The following is a 16,259-nucleotide window of genomic DNA, read 5'->3' on the forward strand; positions in this document are numbered from 1 at the left end:
GTACCTGCATTTTTTTTTTTTACTGATGACGCCATCAGCTTTTGGGGACCTACTACAAAGCAATTCAAGGTGGGGTGGTGTGAGAAGGTGGCGGTCTGGGTGAAACCACATTCGGGGACAGTGGCAGAACAAGTTGCTCGTTTCACACATTTCCCACAATTAAAACAGAAATGAAAACCCAGGACACAGACATGAGCGGCACGCAGCTCCAGAGCCCAGCAGAGGCACTGCCAGGGCCACCACCATATATTTTGCCAGGCTGAGAGAGATGAACAGTCCAGTAAAATTCTCTGAGGTCCAAACCCCAGGTGCACGGCCCAGTGCAGCCGACGCTGCGGGAAGTGGAACAGCGTGGTGGCTGCACACTTTAAACTGGGACTCTCAGCCCCCAACTTGGGACAATGAACATCAATGTTCACACAGATGGCCCTGCCGCATGCTGGAGAGATGTCAGGATACGGAACCACACACAGACACCCTGGGTCTCACCTGGAACAAGCAATCGATGGGGGTGGAGGTCATCTGTGACAGCGAGCTCATTCTCTGCTTCAGGAACAGCCTGTCGTCTGCTCCCTCAGACTCCTGGGGGGGAAGGTCACACAGTCTGTTCGTGACAGGACACGCCTCCAGCCCAGTCACTCACCAGCGGACAGGGGACAGGTGGGCAGTGGCTCCTCCCTGACACCTGGCATGGAGAACGCCCCTGCCCCCCCCCCATCAGGCAGTCACACCGGCTCCCTGGAAGTGGTGGCTCTGGAGAGGAAGGCAGCAGTTTGCAGGGCACACATATGCAATGTACTGCCTGCATGTGTCAAGGGCAGTGTGCTCACGCCATCTCCCTCTGGGTACAGTCTGGACATCCTGGCCGCTTCCATTCCCAGCATCCACCCTAACACCTGCACAGCACCACACACGGCGGAGAGCCATCTGTCAACCAGTGCCAGGCTGAACACCACCACCACCACAGACTTCATCCTATAGAAGATGAGACAGGGGTCCTGGATCCCCAAAGACCTGGGGGAATTCCAGAGACAAAAGGAGACTCCAACCCTGTGTGGCTCTCGCCTGCCGGAGCCACCCCTCTTGGTCCCATTGGCTCTGCATGTCACAGAAGCCTACAAGTGCTCAATGAATGACCAGGACACCTCAATGCTCATTCCAGCACTGCAGCTAAAGGACCGAGTCACAGAATAACTTCCAGAAAAAGAACCTTGATCGGGGGCGAAAAGGGAATTTTTTCCCCAGCTGAAGCTGTTGCCAGAGGAACTTGACAAAACTGGGGCACCACATCTCTGTACAGGCTTGGAGCTTGGTCATAGAGCCAACAACTCCTCGGTTGGAGGTTGGGAGGGGGAAGTGGGCCATCCCTGGGGGCCACTGCCAATAGGGAGCCTCTGACCAGTACCCCGGTTAGTCCAACAAGGAGCAGCACCCCACCCATGGAGAGCTGTCCCCATCCCAGGCTGTATTAAAGCATTTGCAGTCTGTCTGTGGTTTACAATTGAGCAGCTTAGGGCTGGATGAATACCAGAGATGAGTAAAGCCAGGCTTTCTGCCTCACCTTGCTGGGACCCTGGGAAGGGTAGGCAGACAAGCAGAGGGGCTGAGTCTCCAGGGAAGATGGAGCTATGAGAAAGGGCCCACCTGGGAAGGGACAGAGGTCATTTGTCCACAGCAGGAAGGCAGGAAAGGCCCCCGTGTCCCCTACCCAGAGGTCAACCCACTGGTCTCAGAAGGTTGAGGTTTTCATCCAGGAATGGGCTGCAAGGAAGTTATTCCGTCAGCTCAGGTCTGACCACGTGTCCGGTGCAGCTACAGCACACAGTCCACAGTGAAACCTAACCTGACCCAACTTTCTGACGCTTCCCAAAATCCTTGCTGGCCATGCGGGATCTTTCTCTAGGGAGCAAAACCAATGCCCAGCACAGGCTTCATGCCCTCTCAAAGGGGACTTGCCCACCCAAGAGGAGCCTGTGAGCACACCCTGGCATTGCCCAAGACCACGAGATACACTCTGTCAGTAACAGATGGGGAGAGTGAGCTCATCCCCTGTAACGTGCAAGGCATGGACTTCAATGGATCACAATGACAACCCATACCTCGGCTTGACATCCAACAGACTCAGCTGTTCTGCAACCAGGACAGGCCAGGGCCAGGCAGCCCAGACAAGAGGGGTCTCTCGACTCTACTGGCCCGTCCCAGCTAAATACCATGCCTGGAGGCTTCTTGACAGGAAACACCAGGGAGTCCAGAAACAGTAAGGCCCAGCGAGGGGATACCACAGGCACAAGCAGGGGTGCTGGAGTGTCACATGGGGGCTTCTGATGCAACGATCCCTCAGAAAATCCATGGAAATGACAAAATGACCATGGTCACACCTTGCTAGAGTGTCACAGAAAGAAAGCAGGTAGGACAGCCGTGCTACGGGGGACAACAGGGTAGGGGTGGACACCTCCCACCAGGTGACAAGGGACCTGGCCCACACCCCAACAAGGAGCACCCCAACTCCACTGCAGGGTACAAGAGCCAGAAAGATAGTGACTGATCAGACCCACTGTAGGGAAGGAACACGGGTGGGGATTACCATGGAAAACTACCTCAGATACGCCAAGGGCAGCACAGGTCCTCAGAACCTCACAGAAAACAATTTGCTCTAAGAACCCTTCCTCCCCACCTGCAGACACGAACGACAATTCTGTGTCTGCACACAGGTGTCAGGTAGAGGCAGGCCTACATACGCACACATGCCAGAATGACAGTGACTTCACTTGAGTCACGACAACAGACAAGGCAAGCACACCAGAGAGCGGATGGCCCCTGTGAGTGAGCCAGGAATCAACCCAGACCCCAGACAACAGGTCTGAATTCTTCATAAAGCCCTGTGATGCTGTCAGGTTACGTGCCAACAGGTGCAGCACGATCCTGAACTCTGGAAAGAACATCTGTGTACACAGTGAAAAAAAGGCATAGCAAAACGTTACCAAGCCATCCCTGGCTACCAAGCTGATGCAGTGATTTGTCATTGTCACTGCAACTTCATAAGCTGGTGATGTAGTAAAGGATGCCAGCAAGGCACACTCGCCTGAAGACCTCACATGTCACAGCAAAACGCAGTCACCTCCTCTGGCCAAAGCTCAGCAACCCAACAGCCAGGAGAGCAACCACGCAGCCACCTCACCCCTACACCTGCACCAGTGAACCATCAGTCACTTCAGGCTTGTCTTCATCAAGAAAGCCCCATTCTGAACCCGACCCCCCAGGGGCTTCATGACGCAGCGTACTGATGGTGCAAACCCTAGGGACAACCCATTGCTTTTCTCAGTCTACTGGGAGGCTCACTGTTCGGTTGGTCACATGGTCTTTCAGGCACACAGCCCTCACACAGCTGAGAGTGGCCCTCGCTGTAGGGGAGACCATCTGGGAACCCCATCCCCATGCACCAAGCCCAGAACCCTGTCCCGGGGGCAGGGCAGGGGTGCAGCTCACGGGCGGCTTGGTGGAGAGGCTCCCTTGCCGGATGTACTCGATAGCGGCCTCCACCGAGGTCAAGCAGTACCCCAACTCATCTTTGGCTGAGCTGCTGAATCGGAAGTTTTTGATGTAACTCAGATTCGCCATCCTAACAAAAGCAAGAAGTAAAGTTGCACTGTTGGATACCAACCAGCACTCCTGCCAAAACAATGCTAGGAGTGTGAGCAATGGATCTAACACCTGTTCACCTGGGGTGCTGGCACATCCATCTCTATGCAGAGTATGTGCAATTAGGAGAACGAATGTACTACCTATTACTTCCCCAGTGCAGCCTAGTGTGTAAAGAGCTGACTGCTCAAATGCAAGCTGTGGGTTCCTGTGGAGAGAGGATAGATTCTGGATCAGATGGAACTGGAGTCAAATTCCTGCTCAGCCACCAACCAGGTGTGTGACCTGGAATGAGAAGGGCATGCCCGCTGGGCCTCAGTTCTGCCATCTGTAAGTGGAAAGCCAGCCTCTCTCTCTGCAGGATGAGGGCAGGGAGGCCGAGGCCCAGCATGTGGCTCCTAAAAGGTGCACAAATAAAGGCAGCTTATCGGGGCAGCACTGTGGTATAGTACGTTAAACCTCTGCCTATGGTGCCAGCATGCCATATGGGTGCCAATTGGAGTCCTGGCTGTTCCACTTCCCATCAAGCTCCCTGCAAAAGATGGCCCAAGGGGCCCCTGCAACCACATGGGAGACCTGGAAGAAGCTCCTGGTTCCTGACCAGCCTAGTCATTTGGAAAATGAACCAGCCAATGGAAGCTCTCTGTTTCCATCTCTCCTTTTCTATATTAAAAAAAAATCTGCCTTTCAAATAAAAGTAAATAATTTTTTTAAAAGGAGGCTCATGGTAGAACTGTGCTAAAGCTGCTGTGGCACAGTACAGCCATTTCAAAACAGCATTAAAAAAAAAAAAAAAAAACAGAATCAGAAGCCACGTTACCAGTTAGGGATGTCTGTTTTCACAAGCAAATACAATAGGACTGACAGCAGGTCATCAGCACACATGGTCTCCAAGTTAACTGCAAGAAGGAAATGCAAGTTCAAAGTCAATCATGAGACTCAAGAGGACTGGCAAGTGCATGACCACTCAACCCACAGAGACCATGCTCCAGTCAGATCACCACACCCCAGACCACTTCCTGCACAGTGTCCTGAAGGCAGGTCAGAGAACGCCCACAGCTTAGGAACGTGTACCAGAGACAGGTAACTAAACTGCAGGCTGCCCAGGCAGCTGCGGGGAGCCTGGGCACATGGTGACTGTGGACACACATGCGACTGTGCCCAGCGCCATCACCCAATGCCCTGGCTCCTGGAGGTCACCCGGTAGACTCTCAAGACCAAGTGGAGCTTCATTCTATTAAAAATTTTTTTTCTAGTCTGAAGTTTTAAATAACCTATTCCTGGGTTTAAAAAAATGCAAATACCAAAGAGGGAACTGGAAATGTTCCCCCCTCCCTACCGCCCCCAGCAAGCCAGCAGGCTCCCTGCCCGAGGCTGTCATGGAGCTTACTGTGCACCTCTGCAGGGACGGGCTGGGACCTCACCATCACCCACAGTCACGCAAGCCCCTGCCACCCACACGCCTGTGCTCCTCTCTCACAGCGCAAGGGTCACCCTCCTTCCACACACACAGAAAGCCTTATCCTTACCAGGCTTGCTTCTTAATCAACCTGTTGTACTTTTTACACTGGCAACAGCAAGCAGTGAGCTTTCTCTGCCCTCTGTCACCTGCATGGCTCATGGCTGAGGCTGCGTCTCCCCCACTCTCCTCCTACCCTAACCATGCCTGATCTAGCTCTCTCCTAACCCCGCCTCCACAAAGTTTGTAAGCACAGGCCCAACCAGAACAGACTCTGGGACACCCACACAGGAATGCACTGAATATAGCCCCATCTACAGAACTTCTCAGGACGGTGTGGGCAGCCCTGGCCCCAACACCTACCTCTCTGGCTGGGGGACTGCGTGATGAGCTGCACCACCTTGCGCAAGCACATGAGCTTCTGCTGCGGGGAGGTGCACCTGTTCAGCTGTACCAGCTCCCTCTTGGCACGAGGGATATTGAAGCTGTGTGGAAAGGGACAACTTCAGAAGGTGGCTGGGGGGCCCTTCTTCCTGGATCTGAGGGCACACCTTGAGTCATAGCGCTCCTTGTAACAGTAATAGTACTTAACAGACAAAACAGGTACCAGGAAGTCATTGGACTCAAGGAAAACAAACAAACAAACAAACAAAAAACACCAGGGGAGCTTGAAACTCCATCTAGGCTGCTAGGTAACAGAGCTATGCTAGAAATCTAGAGTGAACAGAAGTACTTAGCTTCAGAGGGACTGCCTCTGGAGACATCAGTGCACCCCAAGGGAAAGGTAAGTGAACAGGAGGGTGGGTGCCTGCATGGCAGGGAGGGAGCCACATCCTACTCTCACACCCTAGCTGGGTGGGTTAGGTGCCCACGTGCAGACCGGCTGCACAAAATCCATGCCCTTCAGCTCCCACGCAGCTGGCATGCTGGTACACAGGTGCAGGAGAGGATGGCAAACAGCAGCCCTCCCTCTGCGCCCGTGAGTGACCACACTGTGCCGTCAACACCAGCAGGGTCCCGTTGGCATGCCGCGAGGACGCAGACGGTGCCCCAGGCTCCGAGTGCACCCTTTACCTGAACTCAGGTTTCACACCGATGTCTTTCTGCTGAAGGTCTTGAAGGCTTCTTGTGATTTTGTTAAAGGCGGCATCCTGACAACAGATTTCAACGAGGCTTCAAACTTCGCATCCAGGAGTACAAAGGGGAGGCTTCCGCCCTGCGCTGAGCACCTACCTCACTTGCCTCCATGGTTCCCACATACTTAAAGATGAGGTCGTAAATCTCATGGTGGACATACATCTGCAAAAGCAGCATCAGAGCCCAAGGTCAAAGGGGCAGAGAGGGGGACGTGGGTCCACAAAGGGCTGTGTGGCTGCGGCTGCCCTCCCCTTCTCACCTCCACCGCCTGCTTCATCAGGTTCATTTGGGCCTCCTGCTTTGCAAGTGTTTTCTGCAGGCAAGAGAAGCAGATTTAGGGGACCTGGACCTGCAGATAGGCATGCCACCACCCTCTCTGGGCAGGAGGTGCTGTGTGCACTCACCAGGTGGGAGTCCCGCAGGAGCTGCTGGAGGCATTTGGTGTAGAGAGCATTCACCGAGTCCTGTGGAACAGAGCAGAGGCGGGGAGTGTCACCTTACGAACCCTTGGCTCGGCATCACACCCAACGCACTTCCCGGACAACCAGCTTTCAGGGGCTCATGCAAGCTTCACTGAGTCAGTTATGTGATGACTTGTTTTTTAAATATACATTTCTAAGGCATACATGTGTTAAAAGTCAGCATGCCTTTACCCGAGGGTTAACACGGATGACAATACTACTTGTTTTTAGACTTCACAGAGTTCAAATTTTTCGAGAGTGGTTTAGGCCACACTTGTCATTCCAGAAAAACCCATGAAGCTGAGTTTCCAAGCTGTGGAGGTGGCACCCAAGGGCAGGTTCAGAGCAAGAGAAGAATCGCTTCTCGGCCCTTTGGCTAAGATCAAGTGCAGAGCGAGAGACAGGGTGTGCCCCGCACAGCACCACGCGAGCTACTGACTATGTGTTGACGGAGGCTCTTCCTCTCACACTCGCGGAAGGCACGGTGGAAGGATGCCACGCTCCGGTCAAACTTCTCCGAGTGTCTTCCCAGAAACTCTCGCACATCCTCGATGGTTTTCAGGGAGAAGGGATCTGAGGGCGTCGAAGGCTCTTCTGAAACAGAGAGATGCAGGGTCGGGGCCGGGAGGGGGTACGTGGCCCATCCTGGTCCTCCTCTCACAGATTCCAGGGCCTCATCCTCCCAGGCCGGAGGGCAGAGAGGGCAACGGGCTGATGGTCAGACAGCGTCCTCTAACAAGAGGACAGCCTGAGACGCTTAGCTTTTTAATTCTTATGCCAGGAGAAAGATCCACAAACCCACGTTTCCTACCTGTGCTCTCTCTCTTTTCCAAGGGATGCGCTATACACAAGATGCTGAAACTTTCTTCCTTCTCATTGTAGAAAGTTTCTTCAAAGAGAATGGGCACTGCGAGAAGGCAGGCAAAGCCAGCTCCTAGCTTGATCCTGTTCCCTTGTATGAAGACTTCCTGCAAACAAAAACCAACCACCACTGCACCAGCGGCCGGGGGTCATGACCACAGAGCCCCTCCCAGATCACCCCCGTTCTCCCCCACAGTGTGACTCTGGCTGGGCACACAAACACTCCCCTGCTTTGTTTTTTGTGATACTCAATTACCACAAGGGAAAAAGCACCAGGGCTGTTCCTCCACTAGAGGAAATCCTGTACCCTTCGGGGGGGAGCCACACAGACTCTCCTGTCTGACGCAGTCATCAATGGGGAAGCCTCTGTGCTGAGGGAGGGGCTGGAGAACACACAGGCTAGCCTCCCCGAGCCCTGCCGCCCTGCGCCCGGCTCACTCAGCCCTGGCTGGGACGGCCCAGCCACCACGAGTCGGACTACTCTTTTCTCTGTAGATAGGGTATCCGGGTCAGGCGAGAACTAGCTGCCAAGTGACAGATAGCTATGATGAGCAAGCAAGTTCTGGGCAGGAAAACACCTGCTGATCTCTCCCTACCCAGGAACAGACCTTCTGGGAGCCCCACACTGCAGCTTTCCCCCATCATGCCCACCAGCCTCAGCTGCCAAGTCATGGGCCTAAATCACAGCCAAAATCCCAGGTAGGAGGGCAGCACAGCTGGGTTCCCCCAAGGACATGTGGGTCAAGTGCTGCCTGTGATGGTGGCATCCCACATGAGTGCTGGATGCTCCGCTTTTGATCCAGCTCTCTGCTAAGGAGCCTGGGAAAGCAGCAGGGCCCCTGCATCCACATGGGAAGGAGCTCCCAGCTCCCAGCTCCCAGCCTGGTCCAGCGCCAGCTGCTGTGACCATCTTGGAGTAAAACCAACATATGGAAGACCTCTGTCCCTCTCCTTCTCTCTGTCTCTCCTTGTTTCTGCAAGTCTTTCAAATAAATAAGTGTTTCAACAATAATAAAAGGATATGCAGAACTGCCTTGGGTATAGAGAAAGACTGAGAACCCTGTGGGTGTAGGTGGAGAACAGATGAAGACAGACAAATGCAAAATGGCTGACCTTGACTGGCATTGGGGAGGGGTGCACCAAGTTTCCTAGATTCCACAGATTGAAAAATAATGTGCTGATTAAATTATTTAAATGAATTAATTAGAATAAAAAGCTCTTTAAAAATAACCATTTCTGGGCCTGGTGTGATGGTTCAGTGGCTAAATCCTCCCCTTACAAGCGCCAGGATCCAATATGGGCACAGCTTCACGTCCTGGCTACTTCACTTCCCATCCAGCTTCCTGCTTGTGGCCTGGGAAAGTAGTAAAGGACGGCTCAAAGCCTTGGGACACTGTGCCTGTATGAGAGACTCAGAGGAAGCTCCTGGCTTCTTGAGATCAGCTCAGCTCTGGCCACTGGGGCCATCTGGGGAGTGAACAGGCAGATAGAAGATCTTTCTCTCTCTGTCTCTCCTTCTTTCCATAAATCTAACCTGCTCTTGAAATTAAAATAAATAACCCCCCCTTTTCTTAAGAAGATAGCCATTCCTGATGCTCACTTAAAACTCAACAAACTTTCCCTGGCATGGCAAGCACTCCTACCCCATGGGCCAAGCGGGATGCTGACCCCTCTGGACACCAAGGCGTCACCCTGGGACGTCAAGCCATTAACAGCTCCCCTTTCTCCAAGGCAGGAGCCCCTCCAGCCGTTCCACAGGCTGCTGTGTGTGTATATGCATGGGGGCATGTTACCAGTTACCCTGTAAGAGTGCAGACATGGAAGGCTGGGAAACTGGGTTCAGGATCCTCCTCCCTAACCCCAAACGCTGAGCAAATGATACTGGCTGGTCCCTCCAGAGTTGAATACCTTTCCATTTAAGGTCTGAAAATGATCATCCACTGGAACCAAGACATAGGACTCGAACTGACACGTGGACTGAATGCTGCTTGTCAGGCTGCCTTTGCAGGGTACCAGCACCTGGAGGAAATCAACAGGGAGATCAGGAGACGGGCCCCACTCAAGCTTCTGCAGAACCGCCTGTCTCCAGGAGGACACACAGGCTCAGAGTCGCCCGGCATCACTGGCTAATGCACCCACAGCCACTAAGACTGGGTCCATGAGCGCTGTGACAGAAGCAGACACTCCCCACACCAGGCAGGGGTTGGACAGGGACTACACAGTCCAGGACCATCTTCGGACCTGGGGAGTGCCGGGTCCTCCTGGACTCCAGCACCACCACCGCCTCTACCTCTCTCCATGTCCTACTGTGGGCAACGGCCCACTTCCCAGGACCAAACACACAGGAAGAAGTCCAGGAAGGGGAAATGGGGTGGTCACACTTAATCCCACCTCCCGAGAGAGAAAAACACTGGCAGCTGAAGACAGCGTCACTCTGATCTTACTACACCCCCTCTGCTTTCAGCCTTGCTATGATTCTAGTTTGCGATGATGCAATGGGTGCTGGAGACCAAGGTCCCGAGCACAGGCTGCCACACCCACCAGAAATGTCTCAGGGTGCCCAACTCCGGTCGTGGAGCAGGTTCAGTCCAGAATGTGCAAAACTAAACACAGAGCAGCACCCTGCTGCCCAGCACAGCACAGCAGGAGGGAGGAGTCTGGCTACCAGGGGAGCTCTTGGCCCCAGCCAACCACAAGCACATGGAGCTCCCCACTCAGCTCAGGGATTCTTTCCCTTTTTAAATTTTAGTTATTTACGTCATATTTTTTTTGAGAGGCAGTAAGCACTCTGATCCAAGGCTCCATTCCCCCAAATTCCTAAACAGCCAGGAGTTGAAAACTCAGTCCAGGTGAGTGGTAGCAATACAAACGCTTCAGCCATCAGCCCCACCTCCTAAGAACTGCTTCAGCAGCAAGCTGGAGTCAGGGCTCGGAGCTTGGAGCCGAGCCCACACAGGCACTCCTATGTGGGACACATGCATCCTGACCAGTGGTGCACCTGCTAGGACTCAAACACTGTAAGAGGATTCTTCTGGATTACATGTGCCGCCAAGGAAGACGCTCAGCAAGAACACCCTTCAGCGAGCCACCTCCTAGGGAAGCCAGGGCAAAGCTCCAGAAGCAGATGGCCCGGGTGGTATCACGCCTGTCTCACAATTTCCCACCGCAGCCTGTCATTGGTCCTTGGTTCCTGCTTGTGTCACAGGGGAATGCCTGGCACACATATGAGTGTGAGGCAGGAGCAGCAACACGCTAGGACACGCCCTCATGTCACAGGTGGTCTCTTCCCCCTTGATTTCCCAAAGCAGGGCAAGCTGAGGGCTGTGGCCTGGCCAAGGTCAAGTCAACATTAGGTGGCTACCAGGGAAGCGGCTGATTCAAGCAGGAAGCACAGAGGTAAGGCTCTTCCCAGAGCTAAGATTTCATGACTCAAAAAGGGTAAAAATACTAAAAAGCATTCAGCTTGAGGAAACAGACAAGTAGGAAGCTCCAGGTCTCAGGCGCTCCAAAAACAACTGCTGTGTTTGCAAAGCCATCACAGTTCACAACTCTGGAATGCTGGGATGGTGTTCGCACCTGCACAGGAAGCAGAGGCACACCGGTGACAGCCCCCATTCCTCCTACCCTCTACCCTGCCCGGCTGTGGAGACAGCAGCCCACATGCCAGGGGGGACTGGCTGGAGCTAAGGTGGCTAATCAAGACCCCGTCCTCCCAAATGCCCAGCAGCACAGGGAAGCAGAACAACAGATACAGACAGACATCTGACCCACTTGATCCTCGGGCCTAGAAGCAGTTTCCAGGGTTCCCTAAAGGAACACTGTGTTCCCCACACATGCGTGGAGCCCCCAGAATCTCACAAAGTGCCTCTCAAATGTTTTATTTTCAATGAACATGATGACTTATAAAGTCCAAAGTAAAAAAAAAAAGTCTGAAACAAACATATAAGTCCCAGAACTAATCCTGACAGCTGCCAAGGGCCTTTAAACCAGGCCTCTGTAGCAGAGACGAGGGAAGCTTGGTTCTGGTTTCCCAGAGGGGCAGCCAGACCCCGTTGGCAACCTGTGCTACCCTGACTCTTCCTGACTTCTCGTTGCATTCACATCCTGGACACCTGGTATACCTGAGCAGAGTCACGCCACAGCGTGGGAGGGGAAACACAAACAGGAGACGAGAAGCGGAAAGCGCCCAAGAAAGCAAGCAGGGGGCCACGGCCAATAAAACGCACCCAGTACACACACATCCCCAGGAGCTCGTGCCAACTCCACCAACCCAAGAACCGGGAAGACCCGCCCCAAGGGGCCTGCCCTCTTTCCACACAGCAGGATGGCTAATACCTCCTTTCTGCTTCTCCCACGCCCACGGCCTAACCACCCCCAGAAGCTTCCGTGGCTGTGTCCTCTCTCCCAGTTCTTTCCTGAGACGTTCATCAGAGCTATAGACTGACATGCCATACGCTCCCTGCTTCCAATGGACTCATGTGGAGGAACATGGCAGATAGGATCAACTACCATCACTGCCCTAGGAGCCCTGACAGTCCATCAACCAGTGAGAGACTGACACGGGCACCCTGAGAACGCAGTGGCCTGTGGGGCACTCCATAGAAGGGCCCAGAAGAGGGTGACGCTGGGATAGCAGGCCCAGCAGGCTTCTAGAGGAGTTCCTGGTGTCTTGTTGTTCATTCACACCTGAGCTGGGGGGCTCCCTGGAAACCTCCCCCACTCCAAACTTCTGGCCTCACCCACATCCACACCCACGCCCAGGAACCAACCACCCTCGGGACCAGGATGCTTACAGTGCCGTGGGCCTGGGCCACCTTGCTGCACAGGTCCGGCCGCCACTTCTGAAGAGCCAGGTAGAAAGGGTTTTTCAGGAGATCTTCATCATACAGAGCCATAGGGGCTGCAGGTGGGTCAAAGCGCGCTTCCTGGGATGGAGGAGGGCAGGGCAGAGAATGAGCACCTTCAGATGTCCAGGACACATGCAAGTCTCCACCTAGCAACTTTCAAAAGGCGTCTTCAACACCTGTCATTCTGCTCCAGCCTTAACGTGCCATCAGACACTATCATACTTAATTCACCAATGCCGGAATGATCTATATGTTCATTAAATGATGTGTACATTGAAGTCAGAAATTCTTGTTAAGGCGCAATTCATAACCAAAGTATAAATGGCCATTTTTATAATATACTCCATGGCCAAACTGTGATGTGCTAAAGATGCTCCCTGTATCTTTGCTCAAACAGTTTAAGCACATGAAAAAGAACTAAGTAATAATGCAAACCTACCCATACAGAATTACCAAATCAAGCCCAACACAGTAGCCAGGTGGTTAAAGTCCTCGCCTGTATGCACCAGGATCCTGTATGGGCACTGGTTCACATCCCCACTGCTCCACTTCACATCCAGCTTCCTGCCTATGGCCTGGGAAAGCAGTTGCGGACAGCCCAAGGCCTTGGGACTCTGCACCTGCATGGCAGACCTGGAAGAGGCTCCAGGTTCCTGGCTTTGGATCGGTGCAGCTGTGCCCACTGCAGCCGCTTGGGGAGTGAATAAATGGATGGAAGATCTCCCTCTCTGTTTCTCCTCCTCTCTGTACATCTAACTTTCTAATAAAAAAAGAAAAAGAATTACCAAATCACAGCACTTTGTCAATTCTGTTTTTAAAGACTATTCTATTTTATGCTACATTTAAGGACAGAGAAACAGAAAGAGAGAAATTGCTTCCACTGGTTCACTCCCCAGATGGCCACAACGGCCACAGCTAAACCAGACTGAAGGCAGAAGCCAGGAGCCTCATCCAGGTCTGCCACACAGGTACAGTGGCCCCAAGCACATGAGTCATCTTCTACTGCTTTTCCAGCTACATTAGCAGGGAGCTGGATTAGAAATAGAACAGCCGGGTCTCAAGTTAGTGCCCTTGTGGGACGTAGGCACCACAGGTGGAGGCCACAATGCCGGCCCCTATTCATTTTAAAGGCAGAGCGACAGAAACAAAGATCATTGATCTGCTGGTTCACTCCCCAGATGCCGGCAACAGCCAGGGCTGGGCAAGACCAAATGCAGGAGTCAGGAACTCCATCTAGGGCTCTCAAGTGGGTGGCAGGGACCCATTGCTACCCAGGTTGAACATTAATGGGAAGCTGGATTGGAAGCAGAGTTGGGACTCAATCCCAGGCACTCTGGCCTGGGATGCAGATGTCTCAACTGACCACAGAACTCACTGTACCGCACAGCACAACAATAGACAGGCATGCACACACACACACACACACACACACACACGCTGCCACATCCCTCTCTCTCTGACCCCATCCTCTCCTCCCCCTTTCAAAGGCACTCACAACCCTTCTGCCCAGGTATCTATTTCTTTCACACTTAGTCACAAACATTAAGTATTGTTGTGTGAGCCTCGGCATTTACCTACATTGTATTACACCATAACTACATGCTAATTGTTCTGGAACACATCCTTCTCGGTCAACAGTCCCTTTTCACATTCCATCCAGCTCTCACTCACTGTTTCCTGTGCAGCCCCGTGAAGCTGTGATGATTTATCCAACATCCTATATTTGAGTCCCACCTTCCTTGTATTACAGCAATGGTACGAGGAACATCCTTCCAGCCTTACACCTGTTCTTAGCAGCATCCCACAGCATGCCCCAGGAGAATGCTGAAGGATGTGTTCGCTTGCCACTGCAGCAGACACTGGCAGAGCTGGGTTGCCTTCCACCCCTGCAAAGTGACTGAGCGTGCCCCTTTCTTCATATCACATCTTCACCCACACTTCTTGGTGTCATCCAACTCTTCACTTCCATTGGTAAGCTCTGGTGCTGAAAGCTTCCCTCGCCCACCCCCACCAGGTGACGCCTTCAGGGCATCACAGGTTAGGAGGACAGACCTCTCGTGAATGGGATGCCCACCTTTGCAAAAGGGCTTCCCCTGACAAACCCCGTCCACAGGCAGGTACTTTACACAATGGGTGATGGGATGGTTGCTAGCATCCCCAGTGGGAGCACCTGATCCACTGCTTCTGGATTCAGTTACCTGTTAATACACACCCTGGAAGATAACAGGTGATGTCCCGGTACCTGGGCCCCTGCCACCCGTGTGAGAGACGCAGATGCAGTTCAGAGCTCCTGGCCTCATCCTGGTCCAGCCTTAGCTGTGGCAGGTGTTTGGGGGGGAGTAAACCAGTGCATGAGAGATTTCTATCTTGTGTTACTCTAATTTTCAAATAAAATAGAAACTAAAATTTTAAGAAAGAAATGAGACACGACAGCTCTGAAGCAGACAGCAGGCCCTCGGCAGGCAAGTCTGCGGCAGCTCGACTCCTAACCTTAAGCTTCTCGCTTCTAGAACAGTAGGTCATTCATTTCTGTCAATGACAAGCCACTGGGTTCGTGGCACTTCACTGCAGCAGCCTGGACCACTGGACCACGACCATCTGTGAGCCTACAGCGGCATCTCCCTGTTCCTAACATTCATTTCTCTGATAATGAAATCAGAGAAACAAAAATTAGATGAAGCTGAACATCATCTATTTAAGTCTACAAATTGCTTTAATTATGTCTTTTGCCTGACTTTCAACTGGGCTGTTGGTCCTTCTCTTGTGATGGATATACATTTTGGTGTTTCTGGATACAAAAATATGTTGCAAAAACACCTTCCCAGTCTATCAATTGTTTCATTTTTCCAATGTTTTCAGAAATAGATACTTTAGCATTTAACCTAGCTCCACTTATCAATCTTGGCCTTTTCGATCTTGGACAGTCATGCCTACTCCTCCTTTCTCCGTCCCAACTCTCCCTCCTCCTTTGCAAGGTGACTTCCCCAACTCCTGCAGTCTGCCCCCCACGACCCTCCCCCGAGCCAGCCCTGTGACCCATTTCATCAACCTCAAGAAGCCCAGCAGCCTCCAGAGGTTCTGCAGACTCCACAGCTGCTGCCTCAGCACCTGACCCTGCCAAGCTGGAAGTTGTTCAGGTGATGGAAGAGGATGGGGGAGGCCCAGACCACACAGTAGCATAGCTAATTTGTCAGCAAGACACCAGTCACATTGGAAATCCCAGGTGGGGCCAGTAGAAGACCCGTGTGGGAAATTCACACAATGGGAGAAATAACAAATTGCAGCAGCTTTACACCACTAAGATTTGGGCTGGTTATGTAGCAAAAGCAATCTGGACCCACATTCTTTTCAACTCCAAAGCCATAAACAGTCTCTGCTAACTTCTAAAATTCTTCCAGTTTTCCAAATCCAGATCTTCAAATCAATCAGGATTTCATTTCTGCATAAGTAGTAGATTGAGCATCTAATTTTTTCCATATGGACATGTTATCCCTTCCACACTGGCTGATAACCCAATGCTACCTTTGCTAAGATTCCATGCTGCCACGTCTCTTTTGCATGGTTGGGGTTCGGGTATTTCAGTGGTCTGGGCCAGCACAGGAATATGTAGGAAACATAATTACATGTATTGCATACAACTATATATGTGGTTTTTCATTTTCCAGTGACATTAAAAAAAGATGAAATTGATTTCAATAATTTACATTAACATATCCAAACTTTATTTCAACATGCAATCACTGTTTTTACATTATGGCATTTTACAATCTATTTTTTTTTTATCCCTGCCAAGTTTGGCATTTTATGTGCACGGCACTTTTTGTATATTTGAAAGGCAGAGAGAGATGGAGAGAC

At 52.2% G+C, this 16,259-nt stretch overlaps 1 protein-coding gene across 4 annotated transcripts in view; it reads right to left on the reverse strand.

Annotated features, from left to right (window-relative positions):
* The window catches only part of ANKRD27 (ankyrin repeat domain 27), a 40,133-nt gene that overhangs the window by 15,641 nt on the left and 8,233 nt on the right, over nt 1-16,259 (reverse strand). For all 4 annotated transcript variants that reach the window (XM_058674488.1, XM_058674487.1, XM_058674489.1 and 1 more), the window contains exons 2-13: nt 12,351-12,482; nt 9,466-9,576; nt 7,508-7,664; nt 7,136-7,290; nt 6,640-6,699; nt 6,495-6,548; nt 6,332-6,397; nt 6,173-6,249; nt 5,462-5,583; nt 4,460-4,538; nt 3,487-3,619; nt 490-582 (exon numbers count right to left, since the gene is read on the reverse strand). In XM_058674488.1, the coding sequence (XP_058530471.1) occupies nt 490-582; nt 3,487-3,619; nt 4,460-4,538; nt 5,462-5,583; nt 6,173-6,249; nt 6,332-6,397; nt 6,495-6,548; nt 6,640-6,699; nt 7,136-7,290; nt 7,508-7,664; nt 9,466-9,576; nt 12,351-12,452 (1,209 nt within the window). In that variant the 5' untranslated portion in view covers nt 12,453-12,482. The remainder of the gene's footprint in view (nt 1-489; nt 583-3,486; nt 3,620-4,459; nt 4,539-5,461; nt 5,584-6,172; nt 6,250-6,331; nt 6,398-6,494; nt 6,549-6,639; nt 6,700-7,135; nt 7,291-7,507; nt 7,665-9,465; nt 9,577-12,350; nt 12,483-16,259) is intronic.

The sequence above is a fragment of the Ochotona princeps genome, chromosome 16 (assembly GCF_030435755.1).
Source record: "Ochotona princeps isolate mOchPri1 chromosome 16, mOchPri1.hap1, whole genome shotgun sequence".
NCBI classification, from domain to species: Eukaryota; Metazoa; Chordata; class Mammalia; order Lagomorpha; family Ochotonidae; genus Ochotona; species Ochotona princeps.